Source organism: Nilaparvata lugens, chromosome 2 (assembly GCF_014356525.2).
Source record: "Nilaparvata lugens isolate BPH chromosome 2, ASM1435652v1, whole genome shotgun sequence".
NCBI lineage: Eukaryota > Metazoa > Arthropoda > Insecta > Hemiptera > Delphacidae > Nilaparvata > Nilaparvata lugens.
In genome coordinates this window covers 32,016,254-32,035,804 of record NC_052505.1, presented here as the reverse complement: position 1 = coordinate 32,035,804, position 19,551 = coordinate 32,016,254, and the positions used below count along the sequence as shown (strand labels likewise).

General features: G+C 33.3%; 1 protein-coding gene across 9 annotated transcripts in view; it reads right to left on the bottom strand.

Moving 5' to 3' along the window:
- The window catches only part of LOC111056111, a 72,021-nt gene extending 52,735 nt beyond the window's left edge, over positions 1-19,286 (bottom strand). For 4 of the 9 annotated variants that reach the window (XM_039421018.1, XM_039421019.1, XM_039421023.1 and 1 more), the window contains exons 1-3: positions 12,112-12,332; positions 9,152-9,237; positions 2,363-2,468 (exon numbers count right to left, since the gene is read on the bottom strand). In XM_039421018.1, coding sequence (XP_039276952.1) covers positions 2,363-2,468; positions 9,152-9,237; positions 12,112-12,171 — 252 coding nt within the window. In that variant the 5' untranslated portion in view covers positions 12,172-12,332. Of the gene's footprint in view, positions 1-2,362; positions 2,469-9,151; positions 9,238-12,111; positions 12,333-15,259; positions 15,422-18,999 lie in introns of those variants that run through there. The other 5 variants (XM_039421021.1, XM_039421025.1, XM_039421020.1 and 2 more) reach the window with 4 other exon arrangements.
- Positions 19,287-19,551: the final 265 nt, after the last annotated feature.

Here is a 19,551-nt window from a genome sequence, read left to right as displayed (position 1 = left end):
GTAGTTGACAGTAATCGGTTTCAATTAACAAGAATCAGCTTGAAATTTAGAACATAAACGATGGAATATCTTCTTAAGTTAAATTTTCTCTATGCTTAAACTATGCAGACGAGTCCAAGGAATGAATACACTTAATTGATAGTGAACATAAACATAACAAACTAACGTACAGCTATGAATCTTTCTTGGTTTTGTAGTTCGAAGCTTCGTCAAAAGGTAGTATGGCATAAATAAGCCTGCTGTGGAAACTTTCTTAGGGCTGAAACACTCGAGGCGTTTTTTCAAGCTAGTCAGCACGGCACGACATGATAGGAAACTTTTAGGTATTGGCTGATTCTCGTTACGCCAACTCAATCAGCTAATCGGAGAGCTTCCTCTCCTGTCGTGCTGCACCGAATTGTCTAGTAAAACACCTCGTGTGTTTTAGGCCCAAAGTCCTCAATTATAAGAGCGTATGACGCGCTGATTTCATCTCGCGCGCGTCTTAAGAATGCATAGCTTCCTATGGCCAGCATCAATTTTCGATCGTATAGTTTGCCCTATAAAAGTACGTACAGACTTCTGCAATGAAAATTTCTGCAAGTTTAATCAACGCTTAGGCAGATTATTCCTCAAACTTGAAAATATTCTGAATAGGCTAATATCAATTTGTATATCGTATTGAAAATTCTGATATTAGCAAAAAATAATCTTATATGTGAATCCAGGAGCAGGAGAATAATTTTATACGGGGTTGCCTGTTTTTATCACATATCAAAAAATGCAATTGGACTTATTCAAAACTGAATGCTTCCTGTAGTAAATTGTGAAGAAAGTGAAATACATTTATCGATGGAGTATTCATTATTTGACTACTTGTGAACACAACTAATGACTAAAAAGATAACAATTAGTGGATAAAAGGCGATTTGGCTGTCCAACTGTAATGTGAGTCAACTATATAAAGCCTAGCTTCCCAATGAATTTTTTATCTGCCGATTAACAATACCATAGGATTTGGATCTTATGGGGATGTTCACATATTGCCAAACTGTGAATGTGTGACGACTCACTTGAGAATAATTAATGATATTGTTTATCTGCTCAGCTGAGCAGAAATTCATTGGAAAGCTGGGCTTCAAATTAATGGGAACATACAAGTAAAATATTTATTTACAATAAATAAATAAATATTTATATTTAGTATAAAATTTATTTACATAAAAGTCTGTTTTGTCAATTCAACTTCTGTAGCCTACACACTACATAATAATTCTCTAATGCAAATTGTGAATCAATAAATTTATATTTTGAAAAAAATTTAGAAACTTATTCTTATCTTTTCGGGATCTTTGCATTGTGATAGGTGTTCTTGTGCATGTTTTCGTGTGGTTGCGTCTGACAAGACGATGAAAGTACGCTTCTTCTACTGATTCGCAAGCTGGAAAGAGACAGAAAAAAGAGAAGAGTTCACTTCACCAAGAATAGATCCACTCTAGACTCTAAACCGAGTTTTTGTCAAGATCTAGGCACCTAAATTCTTTTGTGACTGTGCCAGTGGAACTACTCTACACTGTCCAACATGAGACAGATTTTTCCTCTTCTTCTTCCTCTTCTTCTCCTCCTCCATCAGCTCCCTTCTCCTTTATTTCTTCTCCACTGCTAGTTGCTTGTTTGCTGACAATTCTAATTATTGCTCACACAAGTTGACAAAACCTGCCTCAAGGTTCTAAATCTTTTGAAATTCCAAATTCGTCTCTTTTAATTGGGAGTGTTTTGATGGTACTTGATAATGACCCTCAAGTCATCAATATACGCCTGTAAAGTATTACTTCTATTTCTTGAACTATGAGTCAAGTATGTCATTAGCTTTTATGAATAGTTGATGAGAATGAATAAACTATGTTTGTTGAGAAATTATGATGCAGGACAGGGAGAATACAATCTGATTTCTGATAGTAAAGTCAATGCCAAAATATAATTAACTTTTTGTCTCAGCTCTACTTAATTTTATCTCATATTTCATTCTTAAGTCTATGAGTTTTGCATGTATTTTTGATTTGGTTTCGTAGGTTAGAATCGATAATCAGATACCGGTACGACTATAGTACATTCCACAGTCTTCTGTATTCTGTATTGTGCAATGTGCTTATATAAAATTTATTTACAAAAAAGTTCGAGACTTGACGTTCAAGACTTCAAACATTAAGCCATGGCATGAGAATTCTCCAGCTTCCGTCACCGTCATGCGATTCGCTTTCGCAGTGGTGTAAACAAGTCTTACTTATAATACCTACTTATACCTATTTACCAACTTATAATATGATATAGTTTTGATTTGTTTGAGGGTTGGAGCGAAACGGTTGGTAGTAGGCCTACTCACATGAGTTTCGGTTTCTTCGGAGGTTGCTTCATGGGCTGTTTGTGTGACGCACACACCGGCTGCGTTCTTCGGAATTTCTGGAAGTGTTGCTATCTCCATGCCTGTCCTACAACACAATAGTTATATTTCAAAAATTATTCAGAAACGTATTCTACTAATAATAAACTAATTGTTAGAGAATTATTTTAGTATTCATTGAAAATACTCTTATAAAGGTTTCATTAATATGCTTTCAGTACTGTTGTGAAATTGCTGTCTAATATTCATGAATTATATTTAAGAGCTAGGCTAGGATTAGGGATGGAAAGCATTTTGTCATAATAGCTTGATGGATACATTGACAGTTGAACAAACATTAGGTGTTTACACCTAAAAATTTTGAACGAGTTTTAAAACACTGGAACTCTTTTTCAGCGTACTAGACTTTACAATACACTACAGTAGGCTTACTTGCGTGAAGTAGACTTGAAGAACAAGTACATTTTAAGAATATGATAATATTATGATATATACTAGGCTGCATTGAATCTTGATAATATTTGATCAATTCAAATGCGAATTGGAATACTCTTATCCGATCAGATTACATTTTTCACGAGATGGAGAAAAGATATTGGCCAGTTAAAGTTTTAATTCATAACTATTTCAATGAGAATTGTACCTCAATTATTATACTTTAACGCTATTTTTCGAGTTTATAAGAAATGTTGAAACTAGAATTTGTGAGCTCTGAACCACTAACTTTCGTATTATGTGAAGAGAAAATGCTTCGGAATCCACCTAAAGCGATAGATTCAGTACAACTATATGTCATCACTATCCCATCCAATTAACCAAGCACAATTCTAAGGATAATTGATGCATCATACCCAACAAAATTTTTTTGTCAATTTTAGTTCTTGTAGATTTTAATTCTTGTCAATTAAAAATTCTGAAGAATAGTGAAGTTGTAGACAAAAATCAGAATTTTGGAAGTAACCTCTCAAGTTATAGAATCTAGTGGAAAAATCATAGACAGTTATCATTATTATTACAGTTGAACACTACAATAAATAGACCTGCCATTGAACTCAGAGTTTGAATCATTATTATTTATACTTAATTTTTAACATTGAATGTGATATTTGATCACTTTCCAATTCCATTCTTTGTAAAAGAGGAAGTCAGAGATTAGTGGTGTAGGCAAAATTATGATGATATGCACTTGAACTGTCAGTATTGATTAATTTAGAAGAATGGACGCTATTCATAAGGTATGCTGACAGTAAGAAGTGGATCTCACTATATTGTTGTACTATAGTTGTAGCTGGAATTTGTGGAAACGAGAAAAAATAATTTTGGAGAAACAGAGAAAGAAGTGAGAAACAAAGAAAAAATAGAGAGACGACTATTTTTCAATATAGGTCAAGGCTGGACAGTGGAGGTGTGAGTGAATCAAGGTCGCCAATAGTGATAATAACAATGATATCAGTAATGGAGGCCATATTGCATCTATTGGAAAACACTCTACAGCAAAACCTTTTCCACTTACAATTTTACAGCTAAATCCATTAAAAAAGTAATCAAATTTAATACTATAATATCAAAACATATCTGCATTATAGCAGAATCGTTTAAAGTTACCGTTTTCCTTATTGCAAATAATTCATGAAATTTCAGTAAGCGGCTTTACTGTATCATTATATCGTTTAATCTTATAGAAACGATCCAACAGAAAGTCATGAGAAACTTTTGAGCAGTAAAAAGTTGTTTGATAGTGAAAAATTTGCCTTCAAGTGATGGAAAAGGTTGATGCACTTGATATTTTGAGTTGGTTAGTGGGAATGAAGAAATCCTGGACATTCAATAATGGCCTGATATAGGTAGTAGTAAAATTATGTAGCTTCTGTATTCGTAAGGCTACACCGCAAGGCTTGTGTTCAATTTATTGTGCAAAAAATTATTATACACATTAAGTGGATGTCAAGTACACCTGGGTGACCTTAATGTTCACAATTTTCGAATCACCCTGAAAAAATCTCTGTTCTGTAGCAATTTTTTTGTCGTCATTGAATCACAATTGATCCTTCTTTTCTATTCCTTTTATTTTAAGTAATAAATAATCATCAGAATATCCATGACATTGTGACTATACAATCTTTCAACTAATAGAGTATTACTAGAGAATGGAGGAGTATGCTTATAATACTGAAGTTGTGGCTTTATAGAACACAATCCTATGAATTCATCTGGAGAAATAATAGTGGACTACTTCAAACCTACGATTGGTGAACTGTCCAAAACTATCCAGAATTCAGTAAAAATCTTAGATATCTCATTGTTGATAACAATTCTATTGGAAGCTAATTTCAAACCCTACAATTCAACGCAAGATTTCGATCTTAGAACAATGTCTACGTGCTTGACATCAACCTATCTAGGGCCTGTTTTGTCGTGAAATCTTCCCGGTTGAGAAAAATATCTATTCTAAATTAAAAAGTACGTTTCACAGCTCATTACAACGCAAATGGCGCGTTTTTTCAGTTTGTTCTCAGGTCGGGGTGAAGAATGCAGACAATAATTCTCTTTTGACAAAGCAAATTGTCGAGAATTGTCAAGTGTTGAGAAGAATTTGGTGGGAGAGGGCGAGTGAGTGGAAGAGATACTGAGAGAGAGTGAAAGAGAAAGAGAAAGAGTATGTATGAGAAATCGAGAAAGTAAGGAAGACAGAGAGTGAGAGAGAGAGAGTGAGAGTGATAGAGTATGGGAGAGAGAGAGAGAAAGATAGCTGATTGAGAGGGAAAGAGAAGAAAATAGAGAAAGAATTCGGTGAAGAAAGATGTGGAAGGATGCCAGACTGACTTTTGGCCTCCTGTCACTATTTCTGGACAGCAGAAGAAGGGAGAGAACGAGAGGGAAACGGTGAGAGGGGAATGAAGAAAAAGAGAAAAATTGGAAGATTAGTCGACAAAATTAAAGCTCTTCAGCGGTGTCACTTTGGCGTATGTTGAGAGGATTGAAAACGAATTGACAATGAAAAAGATGGATAAAAAGTAGAGAAAAGGAACTGGAAGTAGAATGAAAGGGAAGAGTGTGGAAAAGAAATATCAAAGAAAATAAAAAAGAGAACTCAAGTGAAACAAGTAAGAAAGTATAGGAAATTACAAAACTTGGGGTAGACTAATAAAGAATAGAATCACTGAATTCATGTACAATATTTAAATGCTCTCGAGATAAGATTTGATAGTACAGTTTTGACATCACTCTGAATATTATTGTGTAATGAAAATACAATGAATGTGAGAATGGAATATTGAATTGAAAAATTGGGACTCATTCTACTAGTATACATTCTGATGGAGTTGTTTTACTTGGATGTATTGTAAGTATGGGGATGTCTGGACAAATAGAAAAAAAGAAGAAGAAGAAGAAGAGAAGAAGAAGAAGAAGAAGAAGAAGAAGAAGAAGAAGAAGAAGAAAAAGAAGAAGGAGGTGAAGAATGAGTGGAAGAGAAGAAGACAGGAACTTAAAGACAGATTAATAGGCGTAGGCGACCAGTGTGTGAAGTAGAAATTAATTACTGTTACTCATGAAAACCGTAAAGATTTCTCGCAGATTAATTTTGTTTACACTTTTCAAGAGCATTTCACAAGAACGATAAATCTCTTCGACCTAATTCATCTAGAAGTTTGGCCGAATTAACTTGATTTTGTGGTTAGTTCTCGATAACTTGTGTACTGAGGATTTGTTTTGAGGTAAGTGACATGTTGAAGGAGCAGTCAAAAAGATTTATTGCGATGAGGGAATACAGGATAATGTTCTGTAAGCCAAGATCACTGTTCTGGGAGCCATGAAAAGTCAAGTAGTCAAGTATGAAACTACTTTTCATTATTATGAACTTAGGATATAGAAACTATAAAATGTTCTCTCTTACAAAAAAATAGTTGAAAAGATTATTACACAAAATTGGATCATCTTTCCAGTTGAGTAAGAATGGAACTGGTTGGTAATACTAAAGAATATTCAAGTTTGAATGGATATCCATTGTGTTCATATTGAATCAATTTCTCTATTATAATACTATTATAAATGTTGACAATGAAACTTTTGGAGGTGATAATCTATCATATTTTAATTTCAAGATTCTGATTGGCTCAAATTTCAAATACTGTGTTGTGGTTGGTCAATGATGGATACTTACTGTTACTGGATATTTATTAATTTATTCATTGGATAGAGCAAACAATACAATTGACGAGAAAGAAAAACCAGGCTATTGCCCAAAACATCTTCTACTTTCTAATTTTGTCGTCCAAATATTATGTAGGTTATTTCAATTTTAATGTAGATGAAATTAGAAAATTCTAGAGATAAAATTGTTTTTTTCAATACATAGATGAATTATTGTTTGCACTCAATAGAGAAGTACTTTTCTCCCAATTCAATATTTATTCAAGACCATTACCACATTGAATCAATTTGAAAGATTTATTGTGTTCAATATCTAGTGATTTTCAGATCATCATTTGAATCAGTGTTTTTGAAAAATCGGTTCTCAAAAATTGATCTTTAACCTAGAATAATTTTTAACATTGCTCACAAATTTTCTGAAAAATAATATGCTATTCATTGAGAGTGTAGTTGAGACTGTAAAAGAGAAGTCTTTTTCCAAGTATTGGAATAAATGAGCACCATATTTATCTATCGTTGATAGATTTTTATTTTTTTTTTGTAAAATAGATTTTTGAATAATCTGACTGTAGATCAATAATTGGGAATTGAAATGATTGCCAATGAACATTAGATTACTCGAGCTGATTGAGCAGTGGAAAACTTGAGAATTGAGCAGTAAACCATCCTTGTGTGGAGTAGTTAGTCTACCAAGAGATATTTTGGGATTCAATGAATGATTGACTCCAGATCTTGTAGTAGACTGTTGCTCTTGGATGTAGTCCAAGAACTGTAATGATTGAAATGCATACTCGTAACAATAATGATTTGGAAGTTTATTGAACTATCTTGAAGCCATAAATAACCAGCAATATCACTACAGTAAAGTCTCAATATTAGGAGCAAATCAATGTAGACAATTATTGAGAATCCAAGTTCAGTTATGCTTTATTACCAAGATGAAGAAAGGTCACTGATATTTGACCGATAACTGAAAGTATTCTAGTAGTGGCAATCTGTGAGCAGAAAGGTTTGTATGGAGATATTATGCTTGACGTGTTTTTAATAATTGTTTTGCAACGAATATTGAAAACTCGTGTTTCTGAGTGTACCCACCTCCATATGATAACACATGTTTGATATTGGAAACACATCAGTAGTTGCACAATAGAACGGTCCCTTCAAGACGCGCGTCATTAATTCTAAATCTAAATCGGTTGTGCCGAGTGGATGGCTGCATTATCGAAATGTTGACATTCCGATTGGATTGTGTGGCAATTGAGGGGACTCGTGCCACTCAACTAGCCGACTGAGAAAGAAAATGAAAAGAAGAAGAAGAAGAAGGAGAAGAAGAAGAAGAAGAAGAAGAAGAAGAAGAAAAAGAAGAAGAAGAAGAAGAAGAAGAAGAAAAAGAAGAAGAAAAAGAAGAAGAAAAAGAAGAAGAAAAAGAAGAAGAAAAAGAAGAAGAAGAAGAAGAAGAGAAGAAGAAGAAGAAGAAGAAGAAGAAGTGAAGCAGATGTGTGGAAAGAGAATGATAAAAGGAAGAATAATATGATAGGAGAGTATATCGGAAGTTGATAGATAGAAGGTACCAGGACAGATCAGAGAATATAGGATGAGAACGTATTCATTGAAAGAAAATAAATAGTGAGATGAAAGAGATTGAGGAGTGAATAGTTGTGAGAATGATATATAAAGAGAAAATTGATGTACACAGGAGAGAAGGCATTTGAAATGAAAGAATAGAGAAATAGAATAAATTGGAATAAAATAGATGGAAGATACAAGAAGAGGAAGAAGATGGAAGAAGAAAGTATAGGAATATAGGAAGAGAATAATAAGACGGAAGCAATCCAAGAAAGTTGGGAAGTAAATGTGAAGGGGGAAGAAGGAAGAAGAGAATATGGAGAGTTGTGTAGAATTCAATATGGATGGAGGAAGATGAGAAGAGCTTAAAAAATGAAGAAAATACAAAATTGGGAGAAAACTAAAAACTTATTCAGTGCTGGTGAGGGAGAAAACCATGATAAATTTTAAGAGAATGAGAAGATAGAAAAAAGATGATAGATAGAAAACGAAAGTGAAACAAGAAAAGAAAAGGAAATGTGTACATTGTTCAAGGAGAAGGAATAGTAGAGGAAGGAAATCCAAGATAGATAAAATGATAATGAAGAGAAAGAGATGAAATGCATGGAGGAATGAAAGAGTCAAGAAAGTGAGCAGATGCAGTCTAAGGAAAAGAGAATGCGGAATAAGAAAAATTGACAGACAAAGAAGAAGATAGTGAGAGAGTGAGTGAGAGAGAGTGAGAGAGACTTGGTGGAAGGAGAGAGAGGACAGAATCAGAGGTGATTAATCCCGAAATAATCCTAGAAGATTATTTCTGATGCAGAGAATCATCACTGATCAATGATCCATAACACAATTTTCGGCTGATGAAATTATATTATCAAGTCATGTAAGTCTTAGTACTTGTTACTTTCATGATAAAATGAGCGAACCTCTATCGTAAAAATAAGTTACTATCTACGATTAGTAATTAAGTTTTATTAGTTACGTTTATTTGAATTGAATTGACTTACTAGTAGGCCTTTCACTCTCAAATCAAAAAGAATTACCGTAATTGAAAAAGTTACTCACTTTTCTGCCATGTTTGTTGTCGATTGTTCACTGTCTCTCTCTAGTTTCTTCTCGATTTTTCTCCGGCCCAAGTTTTTCAAGAATATCTGTAAATCGAAGAGTCAAGTGATAAACTTCCATAAGGTTGCTCAAAAGGCAGAGTAAGTAAAAAAAGGCAGAAACTACTTCTATTCTTGCCAAACGGAACATTCGAATATGTATTTCACTGGACATATTTTGATTCCAACAGAAATATCGATCGAATTGAAAAATTAATTGGCGGAGCAGAGATGTGTGATTCCATAACCTAATATTGGACAATATTGAACAACATTGGGATGAGGAATGGTAGAGGCTTAGCCTAGTATTTCCTCCACGGTCATTTATATCATGATTATAGTTACAGTATTTGTATCTGTGATTAGTTTATAGTGATTATAGTTGTAGTATTTATATCATATTTGTTATGTACAATGAATGAATAAATAAATGAAGCCGAGTGGCTGAAGTGTGATCGATAAAGAATGGAGGAATGGAGGAGTGTACAAGAAAGAAAATAAAAGGAGGAACAAGAAAGAGAAAAAGAACAAAGAACAAAGAAAAGGGAGAAGAAAGAAAATAGAAGAATGAAATTAAATTTTGAACTTCAAATCGTGACCTGGGGTGTAATTGATAAAGAATGGAGTACTGTACAGGAATAAAATTGAAATGAAAAGGTGGAACAAGAAAGAGAAAAAGAAGAAGGAAAATAGGAAAATGCAACATAGAGGAGACGATGATAATCGAGAATAGAAGGAAGAGAAGGCTATTGCCCTTTCCGGTAATATACAAGGCCCCTGAAGCCCCTCTCCTCTAACGAGAACTCTCGTGGCCCACTGAAATTAAAATTCATCAGACGTAACGAGTGATCCATTGTGTCAGTGGCCTAGTTTTTATTTTGGCTGTGCCCTTCTTGCAGATTTTGTTCTGGAATGTGGAATGAATCATTCATTGGCTGTTCACGTACTCTTGAATGTTCATCACATTGGAAATGAGGCCTTTTTGGGTCCAACTCCTCTTCTGTATCAAATTTATCCTGTTCATTCTGTGTGGCCTACCAAGTTATAGCACGATTCCCTAAGAAAATCTTAATGAATTATGTGAAAACGATGGAGTGTATTGAAGGAATATATGGATGATTCAATTCATCCTTAATAGAGGGCAATTTTGTAATGATAGCCCTGAAAACAATGAAGCTTTATTATCAGTGAGTTACAAGGGAAAAGAATCATGATATTATGAAACATTCTTCTATGATCAAAATTATCTCACCCAGCTGAGCATGAATTCGTTGCCTAGCAACCAATTTAGTACTAAACTTGTGATGATTGGTTATTATTATTGTTTGTTACTTTCCTTGCCCTATTACCATAGGTAAGGAAAGTATTGCTTTCCAAAAAAATTTAAGGTACCCTAATTTCATGTTTTTTAAACGTTTCATTACTTTCCTTGCCCTTTTACCATAGGTAAGGAAAGTATTGCTTTCCGAAAAAAATTAAGGTACCCAAATTTACAAATTTCTATACGTTTCAAGGTCACCTGAGTCCAAAAAAGGTGTTTTTGGGTATTGGTCTGTATGTGTGTGTGTGTGTGTGTGTGTGGTGTGTGTGTTGTGTGTGTGTGTGTGTGTGTGTGTGTGTGTGTGTGTGTGTGGTGTGTGTGTTGTGTGTGTGTGTGTGTGTGTGTTGTGTGTGTGTGTGTGTGTGTGTGTTGTGTGTGTGTGTGTGTGTGTGTGTGTGTGTGTGTGTGTGTGTGTGTGGTGGTGTGTGTGTGTGTGTGTGTGTGTGTGTGTGTGTGTGTGTTGTGTGTGTGTGTGTGTGGTGTTGTGTGTGTGTGTGTGTGTGTGTGTGTTGTGTGTGTGTGTGTGTTGTGTGTGTGTGTGGTGTGTGTGTGTTGTGTGTGTGTGTGGTGTGTGTGTGTGTGTGTGTGTGTGTATGAGTGTATGTGCGTCTGTGTACACGATATCTCATCTCCCAATTAACGGAATGACATGAAATTTGGAACTTAAGGTCCTTACACTATAAGGATCCGACACGAACATTTTCGATCAAATTCAATTCAAGATGGCGGCTAAAATGGCGAAAATGTTGTCAAAAACAGGGGTTTTCGCGATTTTCTCGAAAACGGCTCCAACGATTTTGATCAAATTCATACCTAGAAAAGTCATTGATAAGCTCTATCAACTGCCACAAGTCTCATATCTGTAAAAATTTCAGGAGCACTGCACCATCTATGCAAAGTTTGGTTTTAGGTTACCTATTACCAGGCTTCAGATACAATTTAAACAAAAAAAATCGAGTGGAAAAGATTGAGCATAAAAATCTCTACAATTAATGTTCAGTAACATTTTCACCTAAAATTGAAAATAAGCTCGGAATTACAGAAAATAAGATTAGTCAATTGCAAACTGTTGGCAACTGTTGATTCTATTAAATCATTCACTGTGAAGAGATAGCAGATCTCGTGTATATCTAGCGTTATTGTCCTGTCACCAGCTGGCTCAGATCTTAGAAAAGTAGACTTGAGATGCGCGGGAACACTAGCGTCAGTTGATAAATTTCAATAACGGCAAGGAAAGTTGTGTGAGTGCACCACACCAGATTTCTAAGATTGCTTATTATTATTAGCTAAGGTTGATTGGCCAAGAATAATCTTTGAATAAGTTCGTAGTGCTGGATACTTCACTACATTACATTCAAAGAGAATGATTGGAGAATTGCTCCTTAAGCGAAGAAATAAAATTTCAGGAAAGAAAAAGGTTTCGCTTGCCTGTTGCTCGTTTTCCGATAATCGATGATTTCTGTATAATCGAATAATATCTATCTCCATTATAAATAGGGGCTAATACTTTTGAATTATTCATTGAAGTATTATGCGCCTTATGTGAAGTTATTGACGTAAATAAATTATTATCTATTCAATTTTATTGTGACTTTACTCACCTCTAGAGTTATCAGCTTCCAGAGATATGAAATGTATTCTAAAGCTTTTCGTAAAATCATGACAGTTCACGTTTATTTTCTTGGAGATGAATGAGAAATGATTGACTCAACAACAGGCGTTAAACATAAATAATTTATCATGAATTTTGAAAGAATGTCTAGGCTACTAGTTGCGTACTAATATATTGTTAACATTACTTCATCTGAGAAGCTATTGGTACCTAGGCTACGTAATACAGAATAGAATATTCTTTATTTGTATTATATTAATTATTTAATTAATATTTTTTTCACATCATTGATTTTTTTGTTTGTTTCATCAAATTGGAAATTTCAACTTCCATATATTCCTTCAAAATTTATATTAAAGCAATTAAATGTAATAATTATTGCTGTTTCTTGCATGCTATGATCAAAAGATACTAGACAGACAAATAAAAAATAATATTGTTATGTCTTATTTTCTATGATCAAACCAGATATTTCTATTTATTTGAGAGGAACCAGGAAGTAGACACGTGTTGACAGTTTACTTCAATGCCATAATCGCTCAGCACATGTTTCAAGTTTTTCTAAAAATTTTCAGCTTTTTTGAACCTTCTCAACTAACATCTCTCTGGCTGAATACCAAAAACTCTTCCTCATTTCTCAACTCATTATAGTGTTAACAGACACTCTTGAAGACATATTTGAAAAATAACTTATTATTTATTTTCAATTAGTAGCAGTTTTTAAAAATAGATTTTGTGAGAGGTGCCTACCAGTATCTACAATAAGAGGTTCAAGCAGTTGGTTTGCTGTTTCTCACGTAAGTCAATAAGTGGTACTTTGTGGTACTTTTCTGTGAGTTATGTAATTCTGAATGATTAAATAAATAAGTAGTAAATGTAAGTCACATAATTCGGGTTATGTGGTGAGGGATGATACCAATGAAGAGTTCATAATATTAAGGATAAATTATTATTCAGCTGAACTAATGATAATTTCAAGTTGTTAATAACGAGGTACGAGGTAATGATAATGATGAAGTGAGTCATTTTCAGTATCATACAGTATGTATATGATTTATTCAAATCGAAATAAAAATTATTTTTCATTACAATAATTTTACTTTTTGTGTAGTTGAGAAGTTGATATTGTGGTAATTATTCTTATTGAATGAAAAAGACTAAGAAATTGTCAAAGAACCACAGATTTATTGATACTTTGAAAGACCGGTTTCGGTTATTACACCATTGTCAATCTCTGATAAACTTTCAGAGATAGTTTGACAATGGTGTAATAACCGAAACCGGTCTTTCTAAGTATCAATAAATCTGTGTTTTTTGACAATTTCTTAGTCTTTTTCATTCAATTACAATAATTGATGATTGAGACATGGATATTGTTGGATTTTACAGTGAAAATTCAAGCTCGCAATAGTTCAGTCAGACTAGCGATGATTTATTAGGTTTAAAGGATAAGGTTCCATATTATATTATAAGTTATTATTATCTATGAATTTCCTTATTTACTCTGTTAATAATATTCATTCAATATATTGAAGTTATTGCAACCTAGTAAATGGGAATTGTATTTTTTGTAATATCCCTCAAATGGCTAAAAGCTAGAGGGATTAAAATAATATGTGAATTGTATCTATTGAGATTGTGTATCTAAATAAATTGAAATAAAGAGATACGAAGAGATGCACGACCGAACGAAGAGCTGCTGACATGATAAACTTCATATCAGATTGGAAATATGTGAAACAGGCATCTGAACAACCTCATCCATACCAGAATAGTCATCTATACTATGATCAGACCTGAAACTAGTTGACACCCAAGTCAATAGAGTGAATTAACGAAAAACAACAACATATCCTATTTTTTCCTCATGGAAATTCTTGGGCTTCTTTATTCTCACTGTATCTTATCATCTTATCAGAAGTGTTGAGAGGCGAGTGAATGTATGTCTACTGGTGGAGGTCAATCGATTCTTATTATAAGGCTGTAGTCAGATTCATTTAAATGTGTCAGCATTCCTCATGAATAACATCTATACTCCCCATTCAACTAATGCTGACAGTTTGAAGTAATTTTCACTATGGTGAGACTCAAATCAGACTGTCAGCATTCCAAATGAATTAAATCAACACTGCCAATCCAACTAATGCTGACATTTTATAGCAAATCTCACTACAGACATAGATCGTGTGACGTCACCGCTCTATTGAAGATTGTCGCAGAATTAATAACTGACAAGATCACAATCATGGGACAAGAGCGATATCATCTCTGCCTGAAATAAAAGAGAGCTATTTTTGGTGACCGACAATTTGTCAAAGATTTTGATACTCATGTTGTTGGATACTGGCAAACCAATTTGTTAGTGGAGAAGGAGGACTTGGATTCATATGACTTGGAATTTCCATGAATGATTTTAAAAGTTCTAATCTGTGAAAGCATATCCGTTGGGTATTATATTCTAAGACGATGAACTTATTTATTGGATAGAGTAGACAATACAGTATTCGGAAAAGAAAAAAACAGGCTATTGCCCAAAACTTCTTCAATTTCCTAATTTTGTCTTAAATTGTCCAAACATGTAGGTTATGTCTATTTCAATTTATACACTGTATCATCAATCTGAATATACAAATCAGAATAAGACAAACAATTTTAAATTTAGATTGATTAATAATAGAATTTCCGTGAAAACATAAAACAAACTTCAAATACACAAAATAATTCAATAAAAACACATAAATTCTGAGCTCGAAAATATCACGTTCACCAATATATTGACTTAATAAAAATGTATCGGCTTGTTTATGTAATTATTGTTAATAAGTAAACCTTCAGGCTTACTCGAAACTTGATTATTTGGGAATCAAGACTTTTATTTTAATCAGACCCATTCTTATTCATTCCGTTCTAAGGGAACTCTTCAATCCTAATTTTACCAGAATACCCTCATACATTTATAAAAATGAATCTGAGATAAATGACTTCATTGTATTCATTAATAATTGTTATTTTTCATCATTTCTAGCTATGTCATTGATTTTTCATAAAGTTTTCAACCCTAAGAGGAACATGCTAATTGGAAGAAAAATACTTTTAATGAAATAATAGTCTTATATAACCCAATCATGAAATCCTACTATATCCAACAGATAAATGCTCTAAGTCGAAAATTGACTCAAGAGAATGAGAAGATTAGCACAATCCACAACCACAAATTGTAATGAAGTTTTGTTAAATTGATAGTTTTCGACCACGGACACTAGAACTTGAATAATGTGCACTTGCCTGTGGAATTCACGAGACTGATCTCATTTGTGATAGACAAGTGGCATTTGGATTGTGGCCAATGAGAGGACATTACTACCTGCTACATGCTACCTGGTCGGACATTGCACCACTTGCCTTGCCAGAAATTGTTCTACGTGAAATAATTTCGGAAAAAGTTGGTTGTTTTGTGAAGAATGCTAGTAAACTGGAGCTGCTGTACAGTGAACTGCAACTGTTAAAGTGTTACTGCTAGTGAACAACAAATTGCTAGAAAAGAAGATCAATCAAATTTTATTTCTTATATATAGGAGTTTTCATTAATAACTCTTGTATAATTGGATCAATAAATGAATATGAATATGAGTCGGCTCATAACTATAAGAACAGGTCAACAGCTGCTTACCACTAGACCAACCCAGACGGCAGTTCCAGAGTCAAGCAGAGCTATTCCTGAGTTCAAAATGTTATTCCTGAGTTCAAAATGCTATTCCTGAGTTCAAAATGTTATTCCAGAGTTCAAAATGTTATTCTAAAATTCAAAATGTTATTCCAGAGCTCAAAATTCTACTCCAGAATTGAAACTAGAGTAAAACCATTTCTAATTCAGCAGCCTTGTAGAACTGTATCTGGAACTCTATATGAGTTCTACCAGAGAGAAAGCATCCGATTAAGGTCACGATCAAGATAGGATCTAGATTAAGATTACGATAAGAATAAGATTAAGATCACTATTTTAACCACCGCGCAGGCTTTCCTTATGAGTTCACACATGAGTTGGTGTAATAATAATAATTTCAAGTAACCTGGCTGGGAGGCTGGCTCACTACATTATCATAATGATACCAAAATTAATATGAGTAGACCTGCAACGATAGAATTCTATACGATAATGGTATAGAACAAATTTTCTAAGAGTTGAAAGGAGATTAAAAATGTCACATGATTTTCAGAGATATTATGGTTGTGATATGATAAATAATTCAGTCAGAGATATTATGCTTAAACTTTCCTCGAATGTTTGTGATCTGAACAATAAAATTTGATAATCTAGTATGGACTAAAAATATTGATATTTTTGCTGGATTGGCTTGGATTGCTGGTGATGTGAATCAAGTGGGTTCTCATGTAAAGTTTTTTTAAAGTGAGATCTTACTGATACGAACACGAAATTAGAAGAACGTATCATATTAGAAGAAGGCTTTACCATGATCTAATACAAGAAAGATAATAATTGATTATTTGAATATAAGCTAGAATAGCTTGAGATTTCATAGCTTCATATCTAATCTAGTTGAAAAGGCTGGAAGTATTCAACTGCTATACTGCTAATATGTGCTATACTGCTATACTGCTATAATGTTTGCCGGGAAATACGGAAAACCTCATATGCTAGAGTACTTTATTTTCAAGAGATTAAGGTTGATCATTCTATTGATAAACCATATATTTTAATTGATGAATTTTTTAACAATACAACTCAATTCTAAATTCAGAAATCAAGTAGAAGAGATATAAAAATTGTTTATGAAACCTCTCTGATAGTGTGAGATTTCAAATAACCAAACTTCTTAACGGGAACATGAATTTAAATGACACTCATAAATGTTACTAATATATTGCTCCATATTATTTTGACTAATTATTATTATTTCTAATTACTCTCAAGCAATTAAATTAGCGTCTGCCTTTTGACTGGCCTTGGCAATTTTGTACGATTTATAACTTTCAAGAATAAAATCTTTTGAACTTCAAAGAAGTTCTTTTCGAAGAACTTTTCAAAACGAGGAAGATCGTTTTCACGATCAAAGAAAATAGGTCACCGTTCACAAGTTTATTACTTTCTTTCGTACTCTCATGAGGTGTTGAATGTTATATCATACTCAATCTATAGTACTATAACTATATTTGTTTATATTTTATCTGTTTGTTGTATCCTGTGCTATAAATAATCATGATGATCAGAGCTCATAGTGCTCATGTTTGAAATATTTTTCTATCGTGTGAGTTATATGTCAATATTTGATCTCATTTGAAACTATCCTGAAAAGTTTCACCAAACATCATAAAAAAAATTGGGAATGTTTACAAGAGGGAGTTTGGAGAAGATAAATTTAGAAATTTGGAAGGTAATTAAACTGATTTACTAGGGTTCAATGTAAACTGTGACTAACATCAGGATCCGGCTGTTCCATGGCGAGATGTACTTCGTACTGTCAGCATTGGTTGAATGGAAAGCCTTGATGCTATTCATATAGTTCAAAAGAGATTTCAAGTAAAAAATTTGTGGAGTTTAGCAGTTGTTGATCATAAAATTTGTTTGTTCACTCGGAGGGACTCAATTCTACATTATTTATAAGCTGCTATATTGTTATAGTTTCTGTTAAAAAGCTCGTTCTACTATAATTTGATGATCTCTATGATTGAATGAAATATTAAATCACTTTCTTCAATTATTGTAAGTGTGGTATGTTTCAATGATGTGCATTGAGATTTACAGAATTCCAGTAATCAGTATTCTTTGGTATGAAATTCACTTTGACAGATGCTTCTATAGTGAGGTCCACGTTATAATGGCAGTGGATGAAGATAGAAGAATAGCGATGCCGATTCTCTGAATTAATTAATTATATTTCTACACTGTCAAAAACATAATTGGCATCGTTGTGGACCTAGAAAAGGATAGTACCACCGGCTATGTCAAATGATAGACAAGGATAGCAAAACCAAAATTGATCAAATACTGTCATTATAACGTGGACCTCACTATAGGCATCAATTCAATTCGTATTTGTTTTATTATTTATTCGTATTTCCACTAGCATCAATTCATTATGTTTCTAGTTAATTGTATCGTATACAATAAAACTAATTTGTGAGGATTTCATTGTAGCATGACAAAGTTGGACATGGTCACCGACACACGAGGATTGACAATGAAACTAAGGATAGAAAAATTTTGTGATTTGAAAAAATAATTCAAGTTTTCAATTATTGAAACTAGGGTGGAATTATGAAGGAGAATAAACATACATAGACCTGAACTCCCATACTTAGGATGCGTGACTTTTCATGAATAATTAGGCATTTCATCAAATTTGATATTAAAGATCTTTGTGAAATTACAAGAAATAAACAAATTAATAATTACTATGTATGATCTTTATAACAGATAATTTTAGTTGAGCAAGCAAAATATAGTCTCACGCAGACTTGAAATTCTTACACAAGCAATTAATTTTTCAAAAAAATGTGACGCCAGTAAAATTTACAAACTACTAGAAGTAATCAATAAAAATATAAAATGGTAGATGGAGTTTCAAAATTTTCTGCTCATTAATGAGAAATTGAAACCCCAATCCTAATACTAGAGAAAGTGGATTATCTCACAATAGTTATGTAAATTTACTCTCCATAATCGACATACAAATGACACAACTCACAAAAGCAATTCACAAAAATTGAACCCATATTCAAGAATAAATTCTTGACAAAATTATTGATTCATAGGTGATAGAAAAAATATTAGATTCCAAAATACTATGGTAATTAAGACCAAGTTAATTTTCCCACATGTATTAGTCAAAATAAAGGTACATAAATAATAGCAGACCTTGAAAAAAGTGTACTGGAATATCAATTCCTCCTATGAACCTTAATTGTTTGAGTATTTCAAGGCCAACAATTAATGAATTGCTCCCAGAATGACCGGTAAAAGTGAAAATGTGAGATTTTTGAAAGAGAGTACTTACCCACGGGTCTGTAGCCTGTGCGGTTGATGCGGGTCTGGATTATTTTGCGCCTGGGACACTTTTAGAAAATCCCCGGTGCCCCCTTGTAACCCCAAAACTCCAACCCCTCCTCTGCACAGCATCCGAGCACTGCCGACTTCACACGAGCTGAAAAACAAACTCTCAACTTATTTCAAAATTTGTATTTTTAGTACTAAACTAACCCAGTTAACACTGTTGTTCGTACAATAGCGAACTCTTCTTATTCTTCTTTTCACTCTCTTACGCGCACGCTCTCACTCTCTCACTCACTCTGTGCTCTTTTCGTCATCTTCTTCACCACTAATATCTTTATCTTTTTCTTGCTTCATTTCTTTTTCACTTTTTACACTTGTTTTTTACTTTTTTATTATTGTCAGATTCCTTCTGTCTTG